This window comes from Suncus etruscus, chromosome 4 (assembly GCF_024139225.1).
Source record: "Suncus etruscus isolate mSunEtr1 chromosome 4, mSunEtr1.pri.cur, whole genome shotgun sequence".
NCBI classification, from domain to species: Eukaryota; Metazoa; Chordata; class Mammalia; order Eulipotyphla; family Soricidae; genus Suncus; species Suncus etruscus.
Window position 1 is genome coordinate 20,881,848 of NC_064851.1, and position 20,070 is coordinate 20,901,917.

Here is a 20,070-nt window from a genome sequence, read left to right on the forward strand (position 1 = left end):
ATATATATATATATATATATATATATATATATATATATATATATGTATATATATATGTATGCACATCTAATAATATGCTCTGGACTTTATTATTTTCAGGGCATCAATGATCCCAGAACTACTTTCTAGAGTAAATTCCACTCTCAAAGTCTATACATCTGAAGGGCTATATTCAAAAGTAGAAGCCAGTCAGTAGGGTCACATATTAAATCTCTTTTGGAGTGGACATATTTAAAGAGCCAAGCCGAAGAGATAGCACAGCGGTGTTTGCCTTGCAAGCAGCCGATTCAGACCTAAGGTGATTGGTTCGAATCCCGGTGTCCCATATGGTCCCCCGTGCCTGCCAGGAGCTATTTCTGAGCAGACAGCCAGAAGTAACCCCTGAGCACCGCTGGGTATGGCCCAAAAACCAAAAAAAAAAAAAAAAGAAAGAAAGAAAGAAAGAAAAAGAACCAAGTTTTTTGTTTTTAATTATGTGAACAATGATGCAAAGAAAGAGGACAAGGTAAAGTTACATTGGAAGGACAATCACCCAAAAACAGGGTTCTCAGAAGAAATCCTCCTGCTGACACCTTAATTTTGAACTTACAGTTAAAGAACATTAAGAAAAATAAAACAGAACCCATGTACAATTACTTTGTCCCTCAAGACCCCAGATTGTTGTACATTATAACATTTCTTAGCAATACACAAAGCAATCTAAAGCCATAAAATGTATGTAACTCCTTAAACTTGAAGGCATATTAGTTTTTTACATTTCCATGCACATGCATATTAGTTTAAGTTAACCTCAAAAGATTAAGTGGGGTTTTTTTTAAGGTTTAGAGTCAAAGGAGCACAGTAAAAACGGTGTTAGAGTGGCAATTACCGTTTGCATAGGCCCACCAAAATATGGGGGACATGGAAAGGAAAAGCCTTGGCCTAGATACAAGGAGACCCTACCCCTGAAGTTTCCTGGCATAAGACCAACTCTAGGCTCCATGCAAACTAGTTTGTCCAATCCAGGTCATTGTCTGTAGTGCCAATACAGTTTTATTTTTCACATAGTCTCTGTTGTTGGCATCAGGTTTCTGTATTAAAGATCCTGGAATCTGCATATCCTACATTGCAGTCTAGAAGGTGCGGAGCGTCCTCTAATTTCAACTCACAATTAAAGGGCAATGCAGAAAGCCCTGTCCAGTAAGCAGGTCATTGTTGTAGTTAAGTCTTCTCAGTGTTAAGGGAAGACTCTTGAGTAGATCGATGTCAGAGCAGCAGTAGGGTCTTCCCTGGTAGAGGATTGCTTCCAGGTGATGTTATGGACAACTTTGGATGTTTCATAGATGGCTTCCCTGGTTCAGGGGTGAGTGGAGAATGCCCATTCTTCTGAGGCCTGTGCCAGGTCATTATGTCAATGTTCAGGGTGTAAGGTCCCATTGCACTACAAGATATGTGTGTTCCTATCTCTATTTGATAAGAATTTATTTGTACGTATAGTATTTTTTCATTTTAATGTGCCTATGCAAACAAGGAATAAAGCCACGTAGCGTTATCAGTGCATATGGGGGCCACAAGAACAAGGCCAATAATCCCTGTGACTTGAGAACCAAGTTTTTTTTTTCAGAGAGAACATTCAAACAGATTTAAATTAAAATCCATAAAGTAAAAATTATCAGTAGTAACCTTTAGCATTTTTTTTGGGTTTTGGGGCCACACCCAGCGGTGTTCAGGGGTCACTCCTGGCTGTCTGCTCAGAAATAGCTCCTGGCAGGCACGGGGGACCGTATGAGACACCAGGATTCAAACCAACCACCTTAGGTCCTGGATCAGCTGCTTGCAAGGCAAACACCACTATGCTATCTCTCCGGGCCCTAGCATTTTTTCTTGCTTAAATAATTGCATAAGTGGGAACTAGAGAGATACTACAGTGGGTAGGGCACTTGCCTTGCACACAGACCAGGTTTGATCCCTGTGATTCCCCTATGGTTCCTTGAGCCCTGTCAGGAGAGTGAACATTGAGCACAGAGCCAGTAGTAAGCCCTGAGCACTGCTTGGTGTGGCCCAAAACCCAAAATAAATAAATAATTGTATAATTAATCAAATTATAATAATTATATATTATAAATAATTAAATGATTTGCCTTTCTGAAATGTATGTTGGCACATAAAGCAAAACAAGTCTTATCAGCTATATAGTTTGATCAACACATGGAGCTCTGTGGATATCCTGAAACTAGGTGTATGGCTGCGACGCAGCAGGAGCTACAAGGTCTCATCTCTGTCTGGCCCAACATCCACCAAGAGAGAAGTCATAGATGTTCCCAAGAGTGGAACAAAAATCTTGCTTTGGGGGCTTAGAGTACTAGTTTAGCTATAGAGTGCCTTGCATGTGTGACACCTTAGTTGGATCCCTAGCTCAAAATTTAAAAACAAGGGGCCAGAGTGATAGCACAGCTGTAGGGCATTTGCCTTGCATGAGGCTGACCCAAGACGGATGGTGGTTTGATCCCCTGGTGTCCCCTTATGGTCCCCCAAGCCAGGAACGATTTCTGAGCATATAACCAGGAGTAACCCCTGCACGTCACCAGAGTGTGACCCAAAAAGCAAAAAAAGAAAATTAAAAACAAATGTTTTATTTATTGACTCACCATGATATATAAAGTTACAAAGTTGTTCATGATTGGGTTTCAGCTGTACCCATGTTCCAAGTACCCATCCCTTTACCAGTGTCCACTTCTCCCCACCCATGTCCCCAGTTTCACTCTGACCCCCCCAGCTTGCCTCTATGTCAACACTTTTATTTCTTCTTTTTTTCTTTCAGAAACTGGTTTGTAATACTCTTAAAGGGTATCATGCATATCATTTTACCTCCTTTCAACACCCCCAGTTCTTTATTATTATTTTTAAACCACCATGAGATACAGAGTTAGAAAGTTGTTCATAATTGATTTTCAGTCAACAATATTCCAATGCCCACCCCTTCACCAGTGTTCATTTTCCCTCACCAATTTTTCCCCAGTTATACTCCTATCTCCCCTACCCTAGACTGCCTCTTTGACAGATACTTTACTTCCTTTCAATTCCCAGTTTTTGTCCACAAAGATCATTTCCAACTATTATTGTCATAGTAGTTCCTTTTCTATCTTTGTCTGTTTGGATTTTTTTGCTATTGTTTTGGATCACATCTAGCAGTGCTCAGGGATTACTCCCAGCTCTGAGTTCAGGAACCACTCCTGGAGTGATCAGAGGACCATATGGGATGCTGGGGATCGAACCCTGGTCAGCTGCATGCAAGGCAAATGCCCTACCCATTGTACTATCACTCCAGCCCCAACCCCCTTCTCTGTCTAACTACACTTCCCTCCTCCTCCTCATTTCTATTGTCTTTGGGTGTTATTCTCATGTTATGTCTTGTTATGTTTTGCAAATGAGTTTGATCATAATGTGTATGTCCCTCTCCTCTGACTCATTTCACTCAGCATGGTTTTTTCCATGTCCAGCCATATATCAGCAAATTTCATTACTTCATTTATTTCCTAATGGCTTAGCAGTATTCCATTGTGTGTACCATAGTTTCTTTATCTATTCATCTTTGGGGGGCAATTGGATTATTCTGAGATTTTTGGCTATTATGAATAATTATACTGTAATGAATAAAGGAGCCTGGCACAATTTTTATTTGAAACCAAACTTTGCTTTTCATTCTGATTAACTTGACTCAATGTGACAGAGGGAAATTTCTTTTTTTTTTTTTTTTGGTTTTTGGGCCACACCCGGTAACGCTCAGGGGTTACTCCTGGCTATGTGCTCAGAAGTTGCTCCTGGCTTGGGGGACCATATGGGACACCGGGGGATCGAACCGCGGTCCGTCCAAGGCTAGTGCAGGCAAGGCAGGCACCTTACCTTTTAGCGCCACCGCCCGGCCCCAGACAGAGGGAAATTTCATACACTGATTGGCTTAATCAGAGAACTACTGCCCACTCTTTTTTTTTTTTTTTTTTTTTTTTTTTTTTTTGGTTTTTGGGCCACACCCGGTGACGCTCAGGGGTTACTCCTGGCTATGCGCTCAGAAGTTGCTCCTGGCTTGGGGGACCATATGGGACGCCGGGGGATCGAACTGTGGTCCGTCCAAGGCTAGCGCAGGCAAGGCAGGCACCTTACCTCTTGCGCCACCGCCCGGCCCCTACTGCCCACTCTTGAACCAATCACTGATTAGCTCTCACCTGGAAATGGGATGAGGTAAAACCAAGACAACTCCAGGCTGTACTGCAGTAGAGGGGGCTTCCTAAGTGCTAGAGAAGCAACTGCACCTCACTGGCTGTTTGGACTTGACTTTGAACATTCCCACCATTTTCATTGGGGTATCACATAGATCCAAAGTCAAATTATGCCCCTACCCCACTCCTCACGTTGCTAGTAGGACCTTTAACAACTCCCTAAGAAGCCCTGTCTTTGGTTCTCTTGTCTCTAATAAGGAAAAATAATAGTGTTGACATCATGGGGTTGAGACTTAATGAGGTCTGACTCTTAGCACTCAGCACATAATAACTGCTCGTGTTAATGTCATCGCATTCAGCACATGATAAATGCTCATGTTAATAGAGTCCACTCTATTGTCATCACTGCTGTTACTGAGTGTTAATGAGAGGGGTGTGGTGAAGTCACCAGAATGGCAAGGTGAGCGTTGGAGCTGCCTAAGACTTTTGGGATCTCTGGGGCTGATGCTGCAAGCAGGGGTGGGCATCACAAAATGGAGAGGAATGTCCCTGACCTGCCTGTCCTCCCTTCCCCTCATCAGCGCTGCCTGGACTGGAACCGAGATATCCTCAAGAAGGAGCTGGGGCTCTCTGAGCAGGATATCATCGACCTGCCAGCTCTGTTCAAGATCCATATGGATGGCCAGGCTGTAGCCTACTTCCCCAACATGGTGAGGCCCTCTGAACCCCAAATCTCATCTAGGCCAAGTGAAGATGCTGGGCAACAAGACACAGAAGGACCCCTTAGTGAGACTGTTCCAATGCAGACACTCCATGGGATATTGGGGTGGGGGTTCCTTGTCCTAGCTGCCTCTGAAGAGCCTAGAAGCCATTGGCCTTAGTACCAGATGGGAAAATGCTTTGTGGGCACCAAGACCTTGTAGATAGGAGAGATTCTCATCATAGATGATGATCATCATATGATTCTCATCATAGGAAGAAATGGAGAGAGATTAGAACAGTTGCATGCAAAAAAAAAAAAAAAAAGAAACAGTTGCATACACACACACATACACAAACAGGTTGGAGACAGTACAGGAAATAAGGCATGCAGCCCCTGCCACATCTAGAACCATCTCCAGTACCACATGCTTCCCAAGCATCATTAGGCTAAAGGTGGCCCATACAGCTGGGGTGGCCCCGGGTAATGCCCTTGCACCACAGGAGCTGAGCTGTACCACATCCTAGCATTAAACTATTGGCTGAGAATCACTGAGAGGAGTCACCAGGCCTTCTAGGCACCTCTGGGTTGGGAATGAGGAAGACAAATTGTATTTTTTCTACTTTTAAATAAAAAATTAGGGCTAGAGGGATAGCACAGCAGTAGGGCATTTGTCTTGCGCGTGGCCCACCCAGGACATACCCGGCTCAATCCCTGGCATCCCATATGGTTCCAGGAATAATTTCTTTTTCTCTTTATATATATATATATATATATATATATATATATATAAAATCTTTATGTAAGCACCTGATTGCAAGCTTGATTGTAGTTGGGTTTCAGTTAGAAACAGAACACTCCCCCACCTCCCCTTCACCAGTGCCAGGAGCGATTTCTGAGAGAGATCCAGGGGTAATCCCTGAGCACCACCAGGTATGGCCCAAAAAGAAAAAAATATATATAATAATAATTAGTTAATGAATAGTGGGCCAGAGAGAGAGTACAGGAAGTAAGGCCCTTGCCTTGCATGAGGTCAGCCCAGTTCCACATCACATCTAGTCCCAAGGATGATAAATGCTAACTCCTGATCACAATCAGGAAGAGCCCCTGACCACTACCACCAACCTCAAAAAAAGTCCCCCCAAAATAAATAGGAAGTACATGCATCTGCAGTCACACACACATGTACATACATGTTTACTACTAGGCACTCATGCCCAGTACCAGCCCATGCTTGCACCTACACAGATCCCATGCAGAGAGAGGCAGGTTAATTCGTTTCCACTTACAGCCCTGCTATATCTGAGGTGCTTAGCTTTGCTGAGAGTTACTGTCTTTATATGAAAGTCTAGCCTCCTTGGAAACATTGCAACACTTCCTGGGTGATCTAGAAAGAGTCTAGTGAGCATAGAACCTCAGGAGTTCTCACACAATCTGCTGTCGCCATTCCAGGTGAACATGATCGTGCTAGACAAGGACCTGGGCATCCCCAAGCCCTTTGGGCCGCAGATCGAGGAGCAGTGCTGCCTGGAGACACACGTGCGTGGCCTGCTAGAGCCGCTGGGCCTCAACTGCACCTTCCTGGATGACATCTCCGCCTACCACAAGTACCTGGGTGAGGTGCACTGCGGCACCAACGTCCGCCGGAAGCCCTTCTCCTTCAAGTGGTGGCACATGGAGCCCTGACAGCCCGGTGGCCCCAGCACTGCCCTCCTGCCCTGTGTTCTCCAGACCCCTCATGCCCCGTGGAGCCTTCTCCTTCCTGATGCCACCTGGACACCCAATCGGGACATCCTCCGTAGGGTGGAGGGGTGTGGGATGCAGGGCCTTAACTTCCTCAGAAGGGCCTAGGCATCCCCGAAGCCAGCATAGTGGATCTCATCTCTGTCCTTCCTAAAAACAGCCAGGTCTCTGGCCAGCATGTATTATGGACATGAAAACTAAAAGCCCTGCCCCTGCCCCAATCTCCTCAGTCTCCCCTCAGTCTCCTGTCCAACATTAACAGGGGAAAGGCGGATAAGAAAAACTGGGGCTCACCTGTTCTTCCATAGCCTGGTCAAGGAAGGTCAAGGATGAATGCTGGGGAAAGATGTGGGACCTTTGAAATTTTTCTCCCTCAAATTGTGTCTAGGAGGTCACCACCAATTATTTACTATTTCCCAATATCTCTCAAATTCCTTGGGCTCTCTCTCTGCTGTAGAGAAAGACCAGCCTCCTTCCCTGGGGTCTAGTAACTCAGTGTAGAATCTTTTCTGGAGATGAATGTTACCAGGGCAATCTCCTTACTGTTTAAGATGCTCTTTTCTCTTGGAACATGCCTTCCCAGGTGCCCAGAGTTTCTCCCTACACCCATCTACCTACCACTGGTGCTTGGGTTAGAACCTATCTTTCCTTTCCTGCTTCTCAACTCTCCAGACACTCCCTGACTTCCCTTCTCCCATCTCTACTTCCCTTCTATTCATGCCATCTCTCTGTGTGTGTCTCTCTCTCTCTGTCTCTGTGTCTATCTCTCTGTATGTCTGTCTCAGTCTCTCTCTGTCCCCTCTGTCTCTCTCTCTCTGCTTCTCTCTGTCTTTCTGTCTCTGTCTCTCTTTTTGTCTCTCTCAAGCCCATACTCACATGTGCAAGGATCTTTACCCCCCACCACTCTCCTCTCCATCACCAGCCACACTCAGCTCTTCCCCTAAGACATGCTAAAGACTTGCCTATCCCCAGAGTTCAGGCCCCAAATTTAAGGACCACAAATTAGCCTCTAATCCAGCTATTAGTAGGCCTGGAGAAGGATTGGGATCTCCCTGGTAGGTCACTCATGCATTTACACAAGACTTTCTTGTTTGGGCTGAAGCAGATTAACTGGAGTCAGAGAGACAGTTGAATAGGTTTAACACATACTTTGCATGCAAGGTACCCTGGTTCAATTCCTAACACTGTATGCTCCCCTGAGCAATGCTGGGTTGGGACCACTGCAGTTAGCCCCTACACAACTCCAGGTATGATCCAAAAACTAAATCAGAACAAAACATTAATTCCCTATCTCTACGTGAGAAGATTCAGTTTCAACTAAAAACAGTTCTTACAGGATCTGCTGATATCAGGATAATTTATAATTCCACTCCAAAGGTTATTATGAATTGACTATAACCAATGAAAAGGGGGGATAAAGTTTTCTTCATGAGTTATTTCACTCATTCATTCAATGAACATTGTGTGTCTTAAGTCACAGGCACAATGTTGGATGCTAAGGATATACAGTGGCTAGTAGCAAAATGGACCTGGTTCCTGCCTCCTGTACCCCTCACCTTCTAGTGGTCAGTGTTAGCCTTTCCAGTCAGCTTTTGCCCTGGTAAATACACTGGGCTCACAATTCCCTACAAGGAGAGTATGCATTTTTTTAACATGACTCCTTCCCACCCAGCTGGGCCAGGACCCCAATAGATCAGACCCAAGAGCCTTCAGATGCTGTTATCCTTTGTGGATATAATGATCCATACATGTCTTTAGGGGCCAAAACCCCAGGTCTCTCCAACCCCAGGTCTAAAGACACCAAGTGCCTATTTGAGAAAACTTAGATTATCGTGTGTTGTTTGGTTAGTGTGGAATTGGGGGACTTGCTTTCATTATTTTTCTAGCCTACCAGAAGAAGTGAAAACCTCCCTTGTGGGAACAGTGTGCATTTATAGATTTTTCTAAAACTCTCCCTATTGGATAAGCCCCCCCCTTTTTTTTGGTGTCTGGAAATCCCCCAGGACTCAAATACATGTTCCTGCCTTGATTTCCCACACCATATGACCACCTCCAGCATAGTCATCTCCCCGTACCCATGGGCCTCTTATTCACCCCCTACACACCCCCACTTTCTATAACTGTAAGCCCACACTTCTGTGTATTGCAAAACTTCTAAGTTCCTGTTTCCATCTTTATGTTGAAATACTTGATGCAAGAAGGCAAAAGGAATTATAAGGAAGGCAACAGTAAGGACACAATTTCAACTTTCTCAACAAGAGGCCATGATGGAAAAGGAGAGATGTTTGAGGTTATATAGCAATAAAATAAATGGTCAGAGAGCACATCATGTGACTGTTGGTATGATATTTATTGTTGCTTCCTGGGATGGCCTGAAATTATGCCACACACATACATGCCTATTGGCCCTGCTGTCTCTGCCCTTCTGAGCACAGGATAAGTGTATCTTACCTCAAAGGCTTGGAATTTCCATCATATTTTGCAGATATGTATTAAATGTCTACCACCCAAGAAAAAGACCAATATACACAATAAAGTCTATTTTGGGAAACAAGTAATTAAGAGCCTCCAGGGCAAGAAATCTAGTCCAAGAGATAAAGCACGCACTTTGTATGTGCCTGAAAACATGCACTTTGTATGTGCCTGAACTTCATTCAAATACCCAGCACCATATATGCTTTCATGAGTACCACCAGGGATAATTCCTGAGCCCAGATTCAGGAATACTGCTGGATGTGACTCAATTCCACCATCCCTCACCCCCCAAAATAAGTCTTCAGAGTCAAGAGATAACTCAAAGGCTAGAGTACATGCTTTTCATCCAGGAGTTCCAGGTTTAATCCCTGACACCCCATGCTACCCGAAAGAACTAGAATCCCTAAGTACCATGCTGGAATTAAGTCCCAAGCACCACTGGGAACTCCAAGTGCCTCATGGTGAAAACAGTAAGGGAATAGGGGGAGCTGGGTGGGGAAAGAAGAAACAAATAAGAGTAACTACAGATGCTGCCCCCACCATGTCCCTGGATAGCTCTGGAGCAAAGGAGCAGCTCTGAGTTACTCTGTATAGCATTGGAGGCCTGAGCACTTCACCATTCAGTCATTGGGCATTTTGACTTTCCAGAAGCAAGTGAGTACCATTAACCCAAAGTTAACTATGTAAAGATGCCACAGTCACAATAGCTAAGGAAGGGGCCGGGCGGTGGAGCTAAAGGTAAGGTGCCTGCCTTGACTGCGCTAGCCTCGGACGGACCGAGGTTCGATCCCCCGGCGTCCCATATGGTCCCCCAAGCCAGGAGCGACTTCTGAGCGCATAGCCAGGAGTAACCCCTGAGCGTCACCGGGTGTGGCCCAAAAACCAAAAAAAAAAAAAAAACAATAGCTAAGGAAAGAGCTCCCAGAATCAGAAAAGGATCTTCACAAGACACCATCTACTTACAATAAGGAACTGCTATGAGTAGATGTTTGTGATTTGACCCATGGTATAAAATCTACAATACAATTTCTGACTACAGAGCCAGAAGTAACCCCTAAGTGGTGCCGGGTGTGCCCCCCCCCCCAAAAAAAAGACAAAAAACAAAACTAGAATTCATTCCTGGTAGGCTCAGGGGACTATATGAGATGCGGGAAATCAAACCTGGGTCCATCCAGGGTCATCCTCGTGCAAGGCAAACACCCTACTACTATGCTATTACTCCAGCCCCTGACCTTTCTAGTTCTTAGATTCCTCAAAGGATGCTGTGTGTTAAACCAATCCACCTTGGAGGCTTTTTTAATCATAGTAACTACTCACCCCCCTCAAGATTATTGATAAGAGAGGCCATACAAAGACTAGAATATAAACCTGGCTTATATAGAAAAGCCCCAGATCATGGCCTCCTGAGTACCACTTGGCATAATACTGGTAGCCCCTGGCAGCACTGGGAAGAAAAAAAAAAAAGCAAGGTTGGATCCAGAGAGATAGCTGAGTAGGCTGGGTACATGCTTTATATGCTTTGCATAGAGTTCCCCTTCCCCCAGGTGCTCCTAAACACCACCAGAAGCATCATCTCCCAAGCATAAATCCAAGAATAATGTACCACTCCCCTAACTGCTTGGATATAGAGCAAAAGCAAAATCAAAAACCAAGATCAGGGTTTAGAGAAACAGCCCAACAGGCTGAGTTAACGTGCTGTATATTCAATCTCCAATACCTCATGATCCCCTGAGCACTACTGGGTTTGGCCCCTAAGCAAGCACCTAACAGGAAATAAATGGCCCCTAAGCACTGCTGGCTGTGCCCTAAAAAAAAAAATCAAAACACACACACACACACACACACACACACACACACACACACAGAAACAAAACGTGGCTAAAGAGATAGAACAAGAGGGAGGGAAGGTATTTGCTTTGCATGCAGCCAATTTGGCCACAACTCTGATTTTCTTTTTGTCTGCATATCATATGGTATGCCAAGGATCAAACCTGGTTGGCCACATGCAAGGATGCAAGGCAAGTGTCCTACCCACTCACTGTACTATATCACTCCAGCCCCACAGCCCTGGTTTGATCCTTGGTACCACATGTGGTCCTTCAAACACTGTAGGTAGTAATCCTGAGCACAGAATTAAGAGTAATCCCTGAACACTATCAGCTGTGCCCACCCTCTGATTTTTTAGGGTGATGAGAGCTGAGGTTCTCATTATTTCATCTCCTTTATTTATGGTGCATTCTTAACCACACCTTGTCATTGCCACCTGCCTGTAGATGTGGGGGTCCCTCCATTCCCAATAAACAAAAGAGCAATGAATGATATGTTCTGCTTCCCCACTGGCACTGATCCCTGATCTCCATTTAAGTAGCATCAGGTCTGGGGAGCTGATGGCAGTATTATAAGCAACTAAATATAGTGAATGACACCAAATGACTTCATGCAGACTCCATCTGGAGACCAAGAAAAAGAATGTGCTCAGGCAGAGAGCTCAACCCTGACGCCAAGCCTCAAGCCTGGCAGATGGAAGGAATCTGCCTTTACACTTAGATTTCACCCTCCCGCGACTGTCACCTCCGCTCCTGACACTGCCCTCACCAGCAGGGCCTCTCCAAGCAGAATGCCTGAAAAAGGCAAAGCAAAATATTCTTTGGCTATTCTCAGAATTCTCTGCCAGGTTCCCATTTTACCTGACACCGTCCCTTGCTGCCTGCTAAGATCCATCTGGTTACAGTCTTGAGCAGACAGACCCTAAGATGATTCTCAGATCAACCCCAGTCTCCAACCATCATTCTGGTCTCTGGTTCACACATTTCTTTGTTATTGAGTATTGAAGAGATGCATTCAGGCTTTCAAAGGAGGCCTTTGTCTTCCTCCTGATAGCAACTCCTGGCACACACAGTTCGGCAAATACACTTTGAATGAAACATCTGTTGAGCTAGGCAAGAGAAGCAGAACTATCTGCTTGATCTGGGCTGGAGAGATGACTCAAGGCTGAAGCACATGCTTTACATGTGGGTGCCCTGAATTTAGTCTTGACACCATATGGGCCCCATGCACCAGTACTATATAGAAATGACCCTTCCCCACACAAAAAAAAAAAATTTTTTTTTTGGTTTTCGGGTAACATCCGGCAGCGCTCAGGGGTTACTTCTGGCTCCATGCTCAGAAATCGCTCCTGACTGACTTGGGGGACCATATGGGATGCCAGGATTCGAACCACCAACCTTCTGCATGCAAGGCAAATGCCTTACGTCCATATCTATCTCTCCGGCTCCCCCACATCAAATTTTAAAAATCTGACAAATTAAATATGAAGTCATAATGGACACTTTTTATTTCTCCTTTTTTTTCTTTCTTCTTGGTTTTGGGACCACACCTTGAAGTTCCAAAGCTTACTTGTGGCTGGCTCTGTGCTCAGAGATCAATCCTGGCAGGCTTCAGTGCCCAATGTATTATCTCTCTGGCTCAAAAGTCACTGACTCCATGCCAGTGCCTGCCAGGATAAACAATATTAAATGTCTTTGCAAAAGCCAAAATGGTCAAATAGATTATTTTTGCATGGCACAACCCAATGACACAACCCATCTGAATCTAAAAGGCCGTAAGTTTATAATCCCCACTCAAGAGACAATAAACTTAGACTTGGAGTCCAGAGCAATAGCATAGTGGGTAGAGCAATTCCCTGCATCCCACATGGTCCACTGAGCCTAACAGGAGTAACCCCTGAGTTCCACTGAGTTTGGTTCTGCCCCCCAAATAAAAGAAAGAATATGATACTTGGACAGGAAGTGATTTGCTCAAGTCACTGTAAATGAGGAATTCCAGTTTCTTTCTTCATGGATAAGCTCACAGCTTTTCCACCCAAGTCTTTCCTGTGCCTGTATGGATTTCCTGCTCCTCCAGTTATTTTGCTCACCAAATTGTAGAGGCTTTCCCTGCATTTGAGTAATTCACTGCAACATCAGTTCCCTGGTGAATGTTCACTGGTGAAACTCAGTTCTGAAGTGATCCTCCTGGAGATGAATCAGAAACCACAGCTAAAAGATCAGTCCCACAAGACTTCATACACTTCTCAGACATCAGTCATAAGCCCAGTTTGTCACTTGTGACAACCAGGATCAATATCCTGTTGATTAGAGATTCTTCTCACATTTTTTCACATTTTTCTTTTGGGGGGTGGTGGAGTGGCCCATATCTGACTATACTCGGGAATTACCCTGTGCTGCACTCAGAAATAACTCCTGGTGGGCTCAAGGGACTATATGGGATGCCAGGAATTGAACCCAAGTTGGTCATGTGCAAGGCAAGTGCAACTGCCTGCTGACTATCACTCTGGCTTCAATGACCTCTCCTTGAAGTCTACAAATCCATCTGCAACTCACAGAACTCGGGGAAATACTTCTTTACTATACTTTGCTAGTATATACTACTTTACTATGAACTGGTAAGGATACTATAGAAGAATATAGAGGGATATAGAGATACAGAGAAATAGGAGAGAAGATGCAGATAAACAATCAAATAAGCAGAGGCATCATTGGGTGAGATCTTGGAGGATACCATGTGCAGACACTTCTATCCCCATGGACCTAGTGTACATCACCCTTCTATGTGGATATGTCATGTGTTTGGCCTCCAGAAGCTCTCAAACCCCCATTACTGGGATTTTATGGAGCTGTCATAATTAAATCTGTCTCTATCCCCCTCCTATAAGATAGGTGGTGTTGTTAGAGTACAAGTTACCCCCCTGGGGTCAGTGGTGTAGGGGTTCTGTTATAGGTCTTAGATTTGGAGCTGGAATATGAATCCCCAAAGCTGTTATTAAAATCTTTGTAAACCCGGGGCCGGGTGGTGGCGCTAAAGGTAAGGTGTCTGCCTTGCCAGCATTAGCCTAGGACGGACCGCGGTTCGATCCCCCGGTGTCCCATATGGTCCCCCAAGCCAGGAGCGACTTCTGAGCGCATAGCCAGGAGTAACCCCTGAGCGTTACCGGGTGTGGCCCAAAAACCAAAAAAAAAAAAAAATTTTTATAAACCCAATGCCCAATTCTTTTTTTAAGGAGGGGGAAATGGGGCCAGAGCAATAGCACAGCAGGTGAGGCCTTGCACATGGCCAACCTGGGTTTGATACCCAGCATCCTATATGATCTCCCTAGCCTGCCAGAAGTAATTTCTGAATGCAGAGCCAGGAGTAATTCCTGGGCACCACCAGTGTGTGGTCCCAAAACAAGCCACACACACACCAAAAAAAAAAAAAAAAAAAGAGGGAGAAATAGAAAAATAATACAGGGTTTTCAGTGCTTGTCTTGCACACAGTGGACTCTGGTTCAATCCTAGAATCATGTATGGTTCCCAGAACACCACCATAAGTGATTCCTGAGTAAAACCATGGATAATCCCTGAATACTACCTGGTGAAACCAAAGGAAAATAAATAAAATATTGGGACCTGAACTATTTTACAGCTGGTAAGGTGTTTGCCTAGCATGTGGCCAATCCTGGTTTAATCCCCATCACTCCTGGGCATCACCAGGAGTAATTCCTGAGCACTGCCATATATGGCCCAAAACCAAACCAAATCAAACAAATATGTATATATGGAACAGAAAGAGTTCTATAAAATAGAACAAGAAAAGCAATTGTGCAGGTATGGAGAAAAAATGCACCCTCACATTGTTGGTGGTAATTCATATTGAACAAGTATGGTATTTCCTCAAGAAACTATAAAAGAGAGCTATGTGATCCAGCATTCTCTTTCCTGGTATCTATATGAAGAAAATAAAAACATTACACTGAAAAAATAAGATAACCTCAAACTCTGCATCTTGGCTTAGTCTTTTTTTGTGTGTGTGTGTGTGTGTGTGTGTGTGTGTGTGTGGTTTTTGGGTCACACCCGGCAGTGCTCAGGGGTTATTCCTGGCTCCAGGCTCAGAAATTGCTCCTGGCAGGCACGGGGGACCATATGGGACGCCGGGATTCGAACCGATGACCTCCTGCATGAAAGGCAAACGCCTTACCTCCATGCTATCTCTCCAGCCCCTTGGCTTAGTCTTTCTGGTGGGAAAATATGCAAAAACCCACCTAAAGTTCCCTTTGAGGACAAAATGAGTATCTAGTGTCCTAATCACTCAGGAATTTACCAGGATTTAGGGATCACTTGTCAAGAAAGTCAAAGACAAATATTAGAATAAGAGCTGGGGATACAGCACAAGGCATATGCCTTGTATACACAGCTGAGCTCATAGGGAGTGTCATCCAGGAGGCCCTTTAAAGAAAAAAGTAAATAGGGGTCAGAGTGATAGCACAGTGCGCAGGGCATTTGCTTTGTATGTGTCCAACCTAGGTTTGATCCCTATTATCCCATATGGTCCCCCAACCCTGCCAGAAGAAATTTCCTGAAAGCAGAGCCAGGAATAATTCACGAGTGCAGCCAGATGTAGCCCAAAAACCAAAAGAAAAAAATAGAACAATGGGGGCTGGAGAGATAGCATGGAGGTAAGGCATTTGCCTTTCATGCAGGAGGTCATTGGTTCAAATCTCCGCGTCCCATATGGTCCCCCATGCCTGCCAGGAGCAGTTTCTGAGCCTGGAGCCAGGAATAACCCCTGAGCACTGCCAGGTGTGACCCAAAAACCACACACACACACACACACACACACACACACAAATAGAACAATGGATGCTCCTAATATTTTTCTGTTTGGTTTGATTTTTGTTTGGTTTTGGAGCCACACATCAGGGTGCTCATTGGCTATTCCCAAATGCTTGTGGGGATCACTCCTCGTGGTGCTTGGAAGTCCAGGCAGTATCGGGAATTGAACTCGGGCCTTCTGCATACAAAGTACATATCTCTGGCCCTCTGACATATCTCAACAGCCCCTGCTTTTAAGATTCTTAGAAAAGGGACAATGCCAAAAACCAGAGACAGAGGCAAATTCCATTTTAAATAAGAATCACACCCAAAAGAACTGAGGAGCAGGGGTGCCATTTCTTGTTATGCTCAGCCCAGCAGAGCTCAGGGGACATGTGATGCTGATGGGGGGAACTTAGGCTTGTGCTCTGCCACTGGAGCTATCGCCCTCATCCCAATGTCTCTTATTGCACAGATACTTTGTATGAAGGAAAAGATTAAAGAGATCCCTGGGGCCGGGAGGTGGCGCTAGAGGTAAGGTGTCTGCTTGCTAGCGCTAGCCTAGGACGGACCGCGGTTCGATCCCCCGGTGTCCCATATGGTCCCCCAAGCCAGGAGCGACTTCTGAGTGCATAGCCAAAAGTAACCCCTGAGCGTCACCGGGTGTGGCCCAAAAAACAAACAGAAAAAAAAAAGAGATCCCTTAAGTGGTCTGATGTAAAATAATAATAGTCCACAAGTTGGTGAGACTATCCCAGGCACTGTTTCTAACCTCTTAGGCAGGATGGGGGTGGGGGATAATACCAAGTCAGTCAAAACATAAATCTGAGTTAGTCTGCTTTTTCCTCTTGGCCTTTCTGCCTCGTGGGCTCTGTCTGCCATGTGCTCTCATTGCCCCCATCCAGATCCCTTTCTTTATTCAAACCAACTCCCCAATCCCAGGAAAAGGAAGGTCAATAATCCAGGTGGGTTTTTATATATCCAAAGAAGAGGTTACTAGGAAAAAGAAGTGGGGGGAACACGTTTGTTTGGGGTTGATAGCTGGCTATTACCTTACAGTCTGACTTCACACCCTCTCACTGAGGGGCCGGAGAGATAGCGTGGAGATAAGGCATTTGCCTTGCATGCAGAAGGACGGTGGTTCAAATCCAGGCATCGCATATGGTCCTCCAAGCCTGCCAGGAGTGATTTCTGAGCATGGAGCCAGGAGTAACACCACCCCCCCCCCCCGCCCAGCATCGCTGTTGGGTGTGACCAAAACTGAAACAAAAAAAAAAAAAACACCCTGGGCCGGAGAGATAGATGTAGGTTGGGCATTTGCCTTGCATGCAGAAGGACGGTGGTTCGAATCCTGGCATCCCAAGTGGTCCCCCGAGCCTGCCAGGAGCAATTTCTGAGCGCAGAGCCAGGAGTGACCCCTGAGCGCTGCTGGGTGTGACACCCTCCCCCCCAAAAAAAAGAAAAAAGAAATAAACCTCCCACTGAACCCTTGTCCTTGGCTACTTAGTTTTTAAATTGAGGGGTTGTGGTAAGAGTATCTAGGAGGATGACTACACCCAGTTGTACTCAGGACTTACTCCTGGTTCTGTGCTCAGGGATCACTCTTTTTTTTTTTTTTTTTTTTGAGGAGGGGGTGTTGGGGCCACACACTCTCAGGGGTTACTCCTGGCTCTCTGCTCAGAAATCGTCCTGGCAGGCTCAGGGGACCATATGGGTGCTGGGAGTCAAACCACTACTTGTCTTGGGTTGGCTGCTTGAAAGGCAAACACCCTACCGTGCTCTCTCTGACCCCAGGGATCCCTCTTGGCTGAGCTTAGGGGGATCCTATCTGTAGTGCCAGAGATCAAACTGGGTTGGCTGCTTACAAACTAACTCACTACTATCTCTCCAGCTCTACCATTTCATTTTATTCTTTATTCTTTTTTTTTTTTTCTTTTTTCCTTTTTGTTTGTTTTTGGGCCACACCCGGTGACGCTCAGGGGTTATCTTGGCTATGCACTCAGAATCGCTCTTGGCTTGGAGGGCCATATGGAATGCCAAGGAATCGAACTGTGGTCCGTCCTAAGTCAGCCACATGCAAGACAAATGCCCTACGGCTGCACCACTGCTTCAACCCCTTTATTCTTTATTTTTAGCTACTTTTTTTTCTTTTTTTATTTGAAGACAAAGATGCAAAGAAAGGACAAGGTGAAGTTACAGTGGGAAGGCAATCATCCATAAACAGAATTCTCCAAAAAAAATCCCCTTGCTGACCCCTTAATTTTGAATTTTCAGCCAAAAAACATCAAGAAAAATAAAACAAAACACATGCACATTTACTTTGTCCCTCAAGATTCCAGATTGTAGTACATTATTACATTTCTTAGTACACAAAGCAGTCTAAAGCCACAAAATTTATATAACTCCTTTAACATTAAAGGCTATAAGTATTGTTGACATAGTTGATCATAATGCATTATTTCATTAAGGGTAAGTCAAAGGAGCCCAGCAAAGACGGTGTTAGTGTGACAGACTTTTGTTTGTTTGTTTGTTTGGTTTTGGTTTTTGGGTCACACCCACCAGCGCTCAGGGGGTTACTCATGGCTCCACACTCAGAAATCACTCCCGGCAGGCTCGGGGGATCATATAGGATGCCGAGATTCGACCAATGACCTTCTGCATGAAAGGCAAACACCTTACCTCCATGCTATTTCTCTGGTCCCAGTGTGACAAATTTTTAACTACGTTTTTAACTACTACTTTAGATGTAACTTTTTGTTTTGTTGTGTTTTGGTTTTTGGGTCACACCCGGTAGCACTCAGGGGCTACTCCTGTCTCTCCGCTCAGAAATCGCCACCCCCAACAGGTTCGGGGGACCATATGGGATGCTGGAATTCGAACCACCGTCCTTCTGCATGCAAGGCAAATGCCCAAGCTACATGCTATCTCTTCGGCCCCAGATGTAACTTTTTTTTTTACTTAAACTTGATTGACTGATTGATTGATTGATTGATTGGTTTGGGACCACACCCAGCAGCACTCAGAGGTTACTCTTGGCTCTGCACTCAGAAATAGCCCCTGGTAGGCTGGAGTATCATATGGGGATGCCAGGAATGAAAAGGGGTCCCTCCTGGGTCGGTAGCATGCAAGGCAAACTTCCTACCACTGTGCTATCTTTCTGGCCCCTAGATATAATTTTTTTGGGGGGGCCACACCCAGCAGTGCTCAGGGGTTACTCCTGGCTGTCTGCTCAGAAATAGCTCCTGGCAGGCACGGGGGACCATATGGGACACCAGGATTTGAACCAACCACCTTAGGTCCTGGATCGGCTGCATGCAAGGCAAACACCGCTGTGCTATCTCTCCGGGCCCTAGATATAATTCCTTAATCTGAGTTAAGAGTCGTCATTCTCATATTCATCAACTTCACCTTTGTACCAAGTCTTTTTTTAAGCTTACTAAATTTTCTATTAAAATTTTGTACTAAGAAAACCCTGGCAAGTAAATGCCTGGAGATTATAGTCCGATTCCTACAAAACCCGTCAAAGGCAACAAAGCACACAGTGAAATCACATAACAGAGTGTGTGCTTCCTAATCTTCAGCTCAGAATAAGACAGATTTCTAAATCAGGAAAAGCAAATTAAATACATTCAAGCATGTGGCCCACGCTTAGTGGTACTCAGGGCTTACACCTAACTCTAAACTTGGAGAGCACTCATGGAGTGCTCGAGGGATCATCTGGGATGCCAGGAATTGAACTCAGATCAGTTGTATACAAGACAAATGCTCTATTCATTGTATTATCACTCTGGCCTTCACTCATTTATTCTTTTTCTCTCAGGCCTCACTTTGAAGAGGCAGCTGTTGTATGTAAAACAAAAATGATCAGAAACTGGAGAGCTAGTAAAGAGTTAAGGAATTTGCCTTGATCACAGTGGACCAAGTTCAATCCCTACCATCACAGATGGTCCCCCAGCACTGCCAAAAGTGAGCCTTGAGCATAGAACCAGAAATAGGTACTGAGCACTGACCCCAAAACCCAACACCTTCCCCCAAAATACTAGAATTATTATAAAAGTTTTATCTAAACTCAAACAAAATGGAGTACCTCAAGTAATTCTACCAAGACAAGTGAAAACTGAAACCAACTGGGAAAATCAGGATACTTGTTCTCCCTGGAAAACCCCATGCATGAGATATAATCTCAAACCTCAAAAAACGGTCAGCCTAGCTAAGGAAAGAGGAAGAAAGTAAAGAGGGAGCTGATGAAGAAGACATAACTGTTTGCTGAATGGGGGAATTTATATGGTCCCAAAAAATAGAATCATGCAGTGGCCAAAGCAAAGGC

The 20,070-nt window shown here is 44.9% G+C and overlaps 1 protein-coding gene across 2 annotated transcripts in view; it reads left to right on the top strand.

Annotated features, from left to right (window-relative positions):
• Positions 1 to 6,859, top strand: part of PADI2 (peptidyl arginine deiminase 2) — a 651,199-nt gene extending 644,340 nt beyond the window's left edge. For both annotated transcript variants that reach the window (XM_049772007.1, XM_049772006.1), the window contains exons 16-17: positions 4,778 to 4,906; positions 6,349 to 6,859. In XM_049772007.1, coding sequence (XP_049627964.1) covers positions 4,778 to 4,906; positions 6,349 to 6,582 — 363 coding nt within the window. In that variant the 3' untranslated portion in view covers positions 6,583 to 6,859. The remainder of the gene's footprint in view (positions 1 to 4,777; positions 4,907 to 6,348) is intronic.
• The last annotated feature ends 13,211 nt before the right edge of the window (positions 6,860 to 20,070 follow it).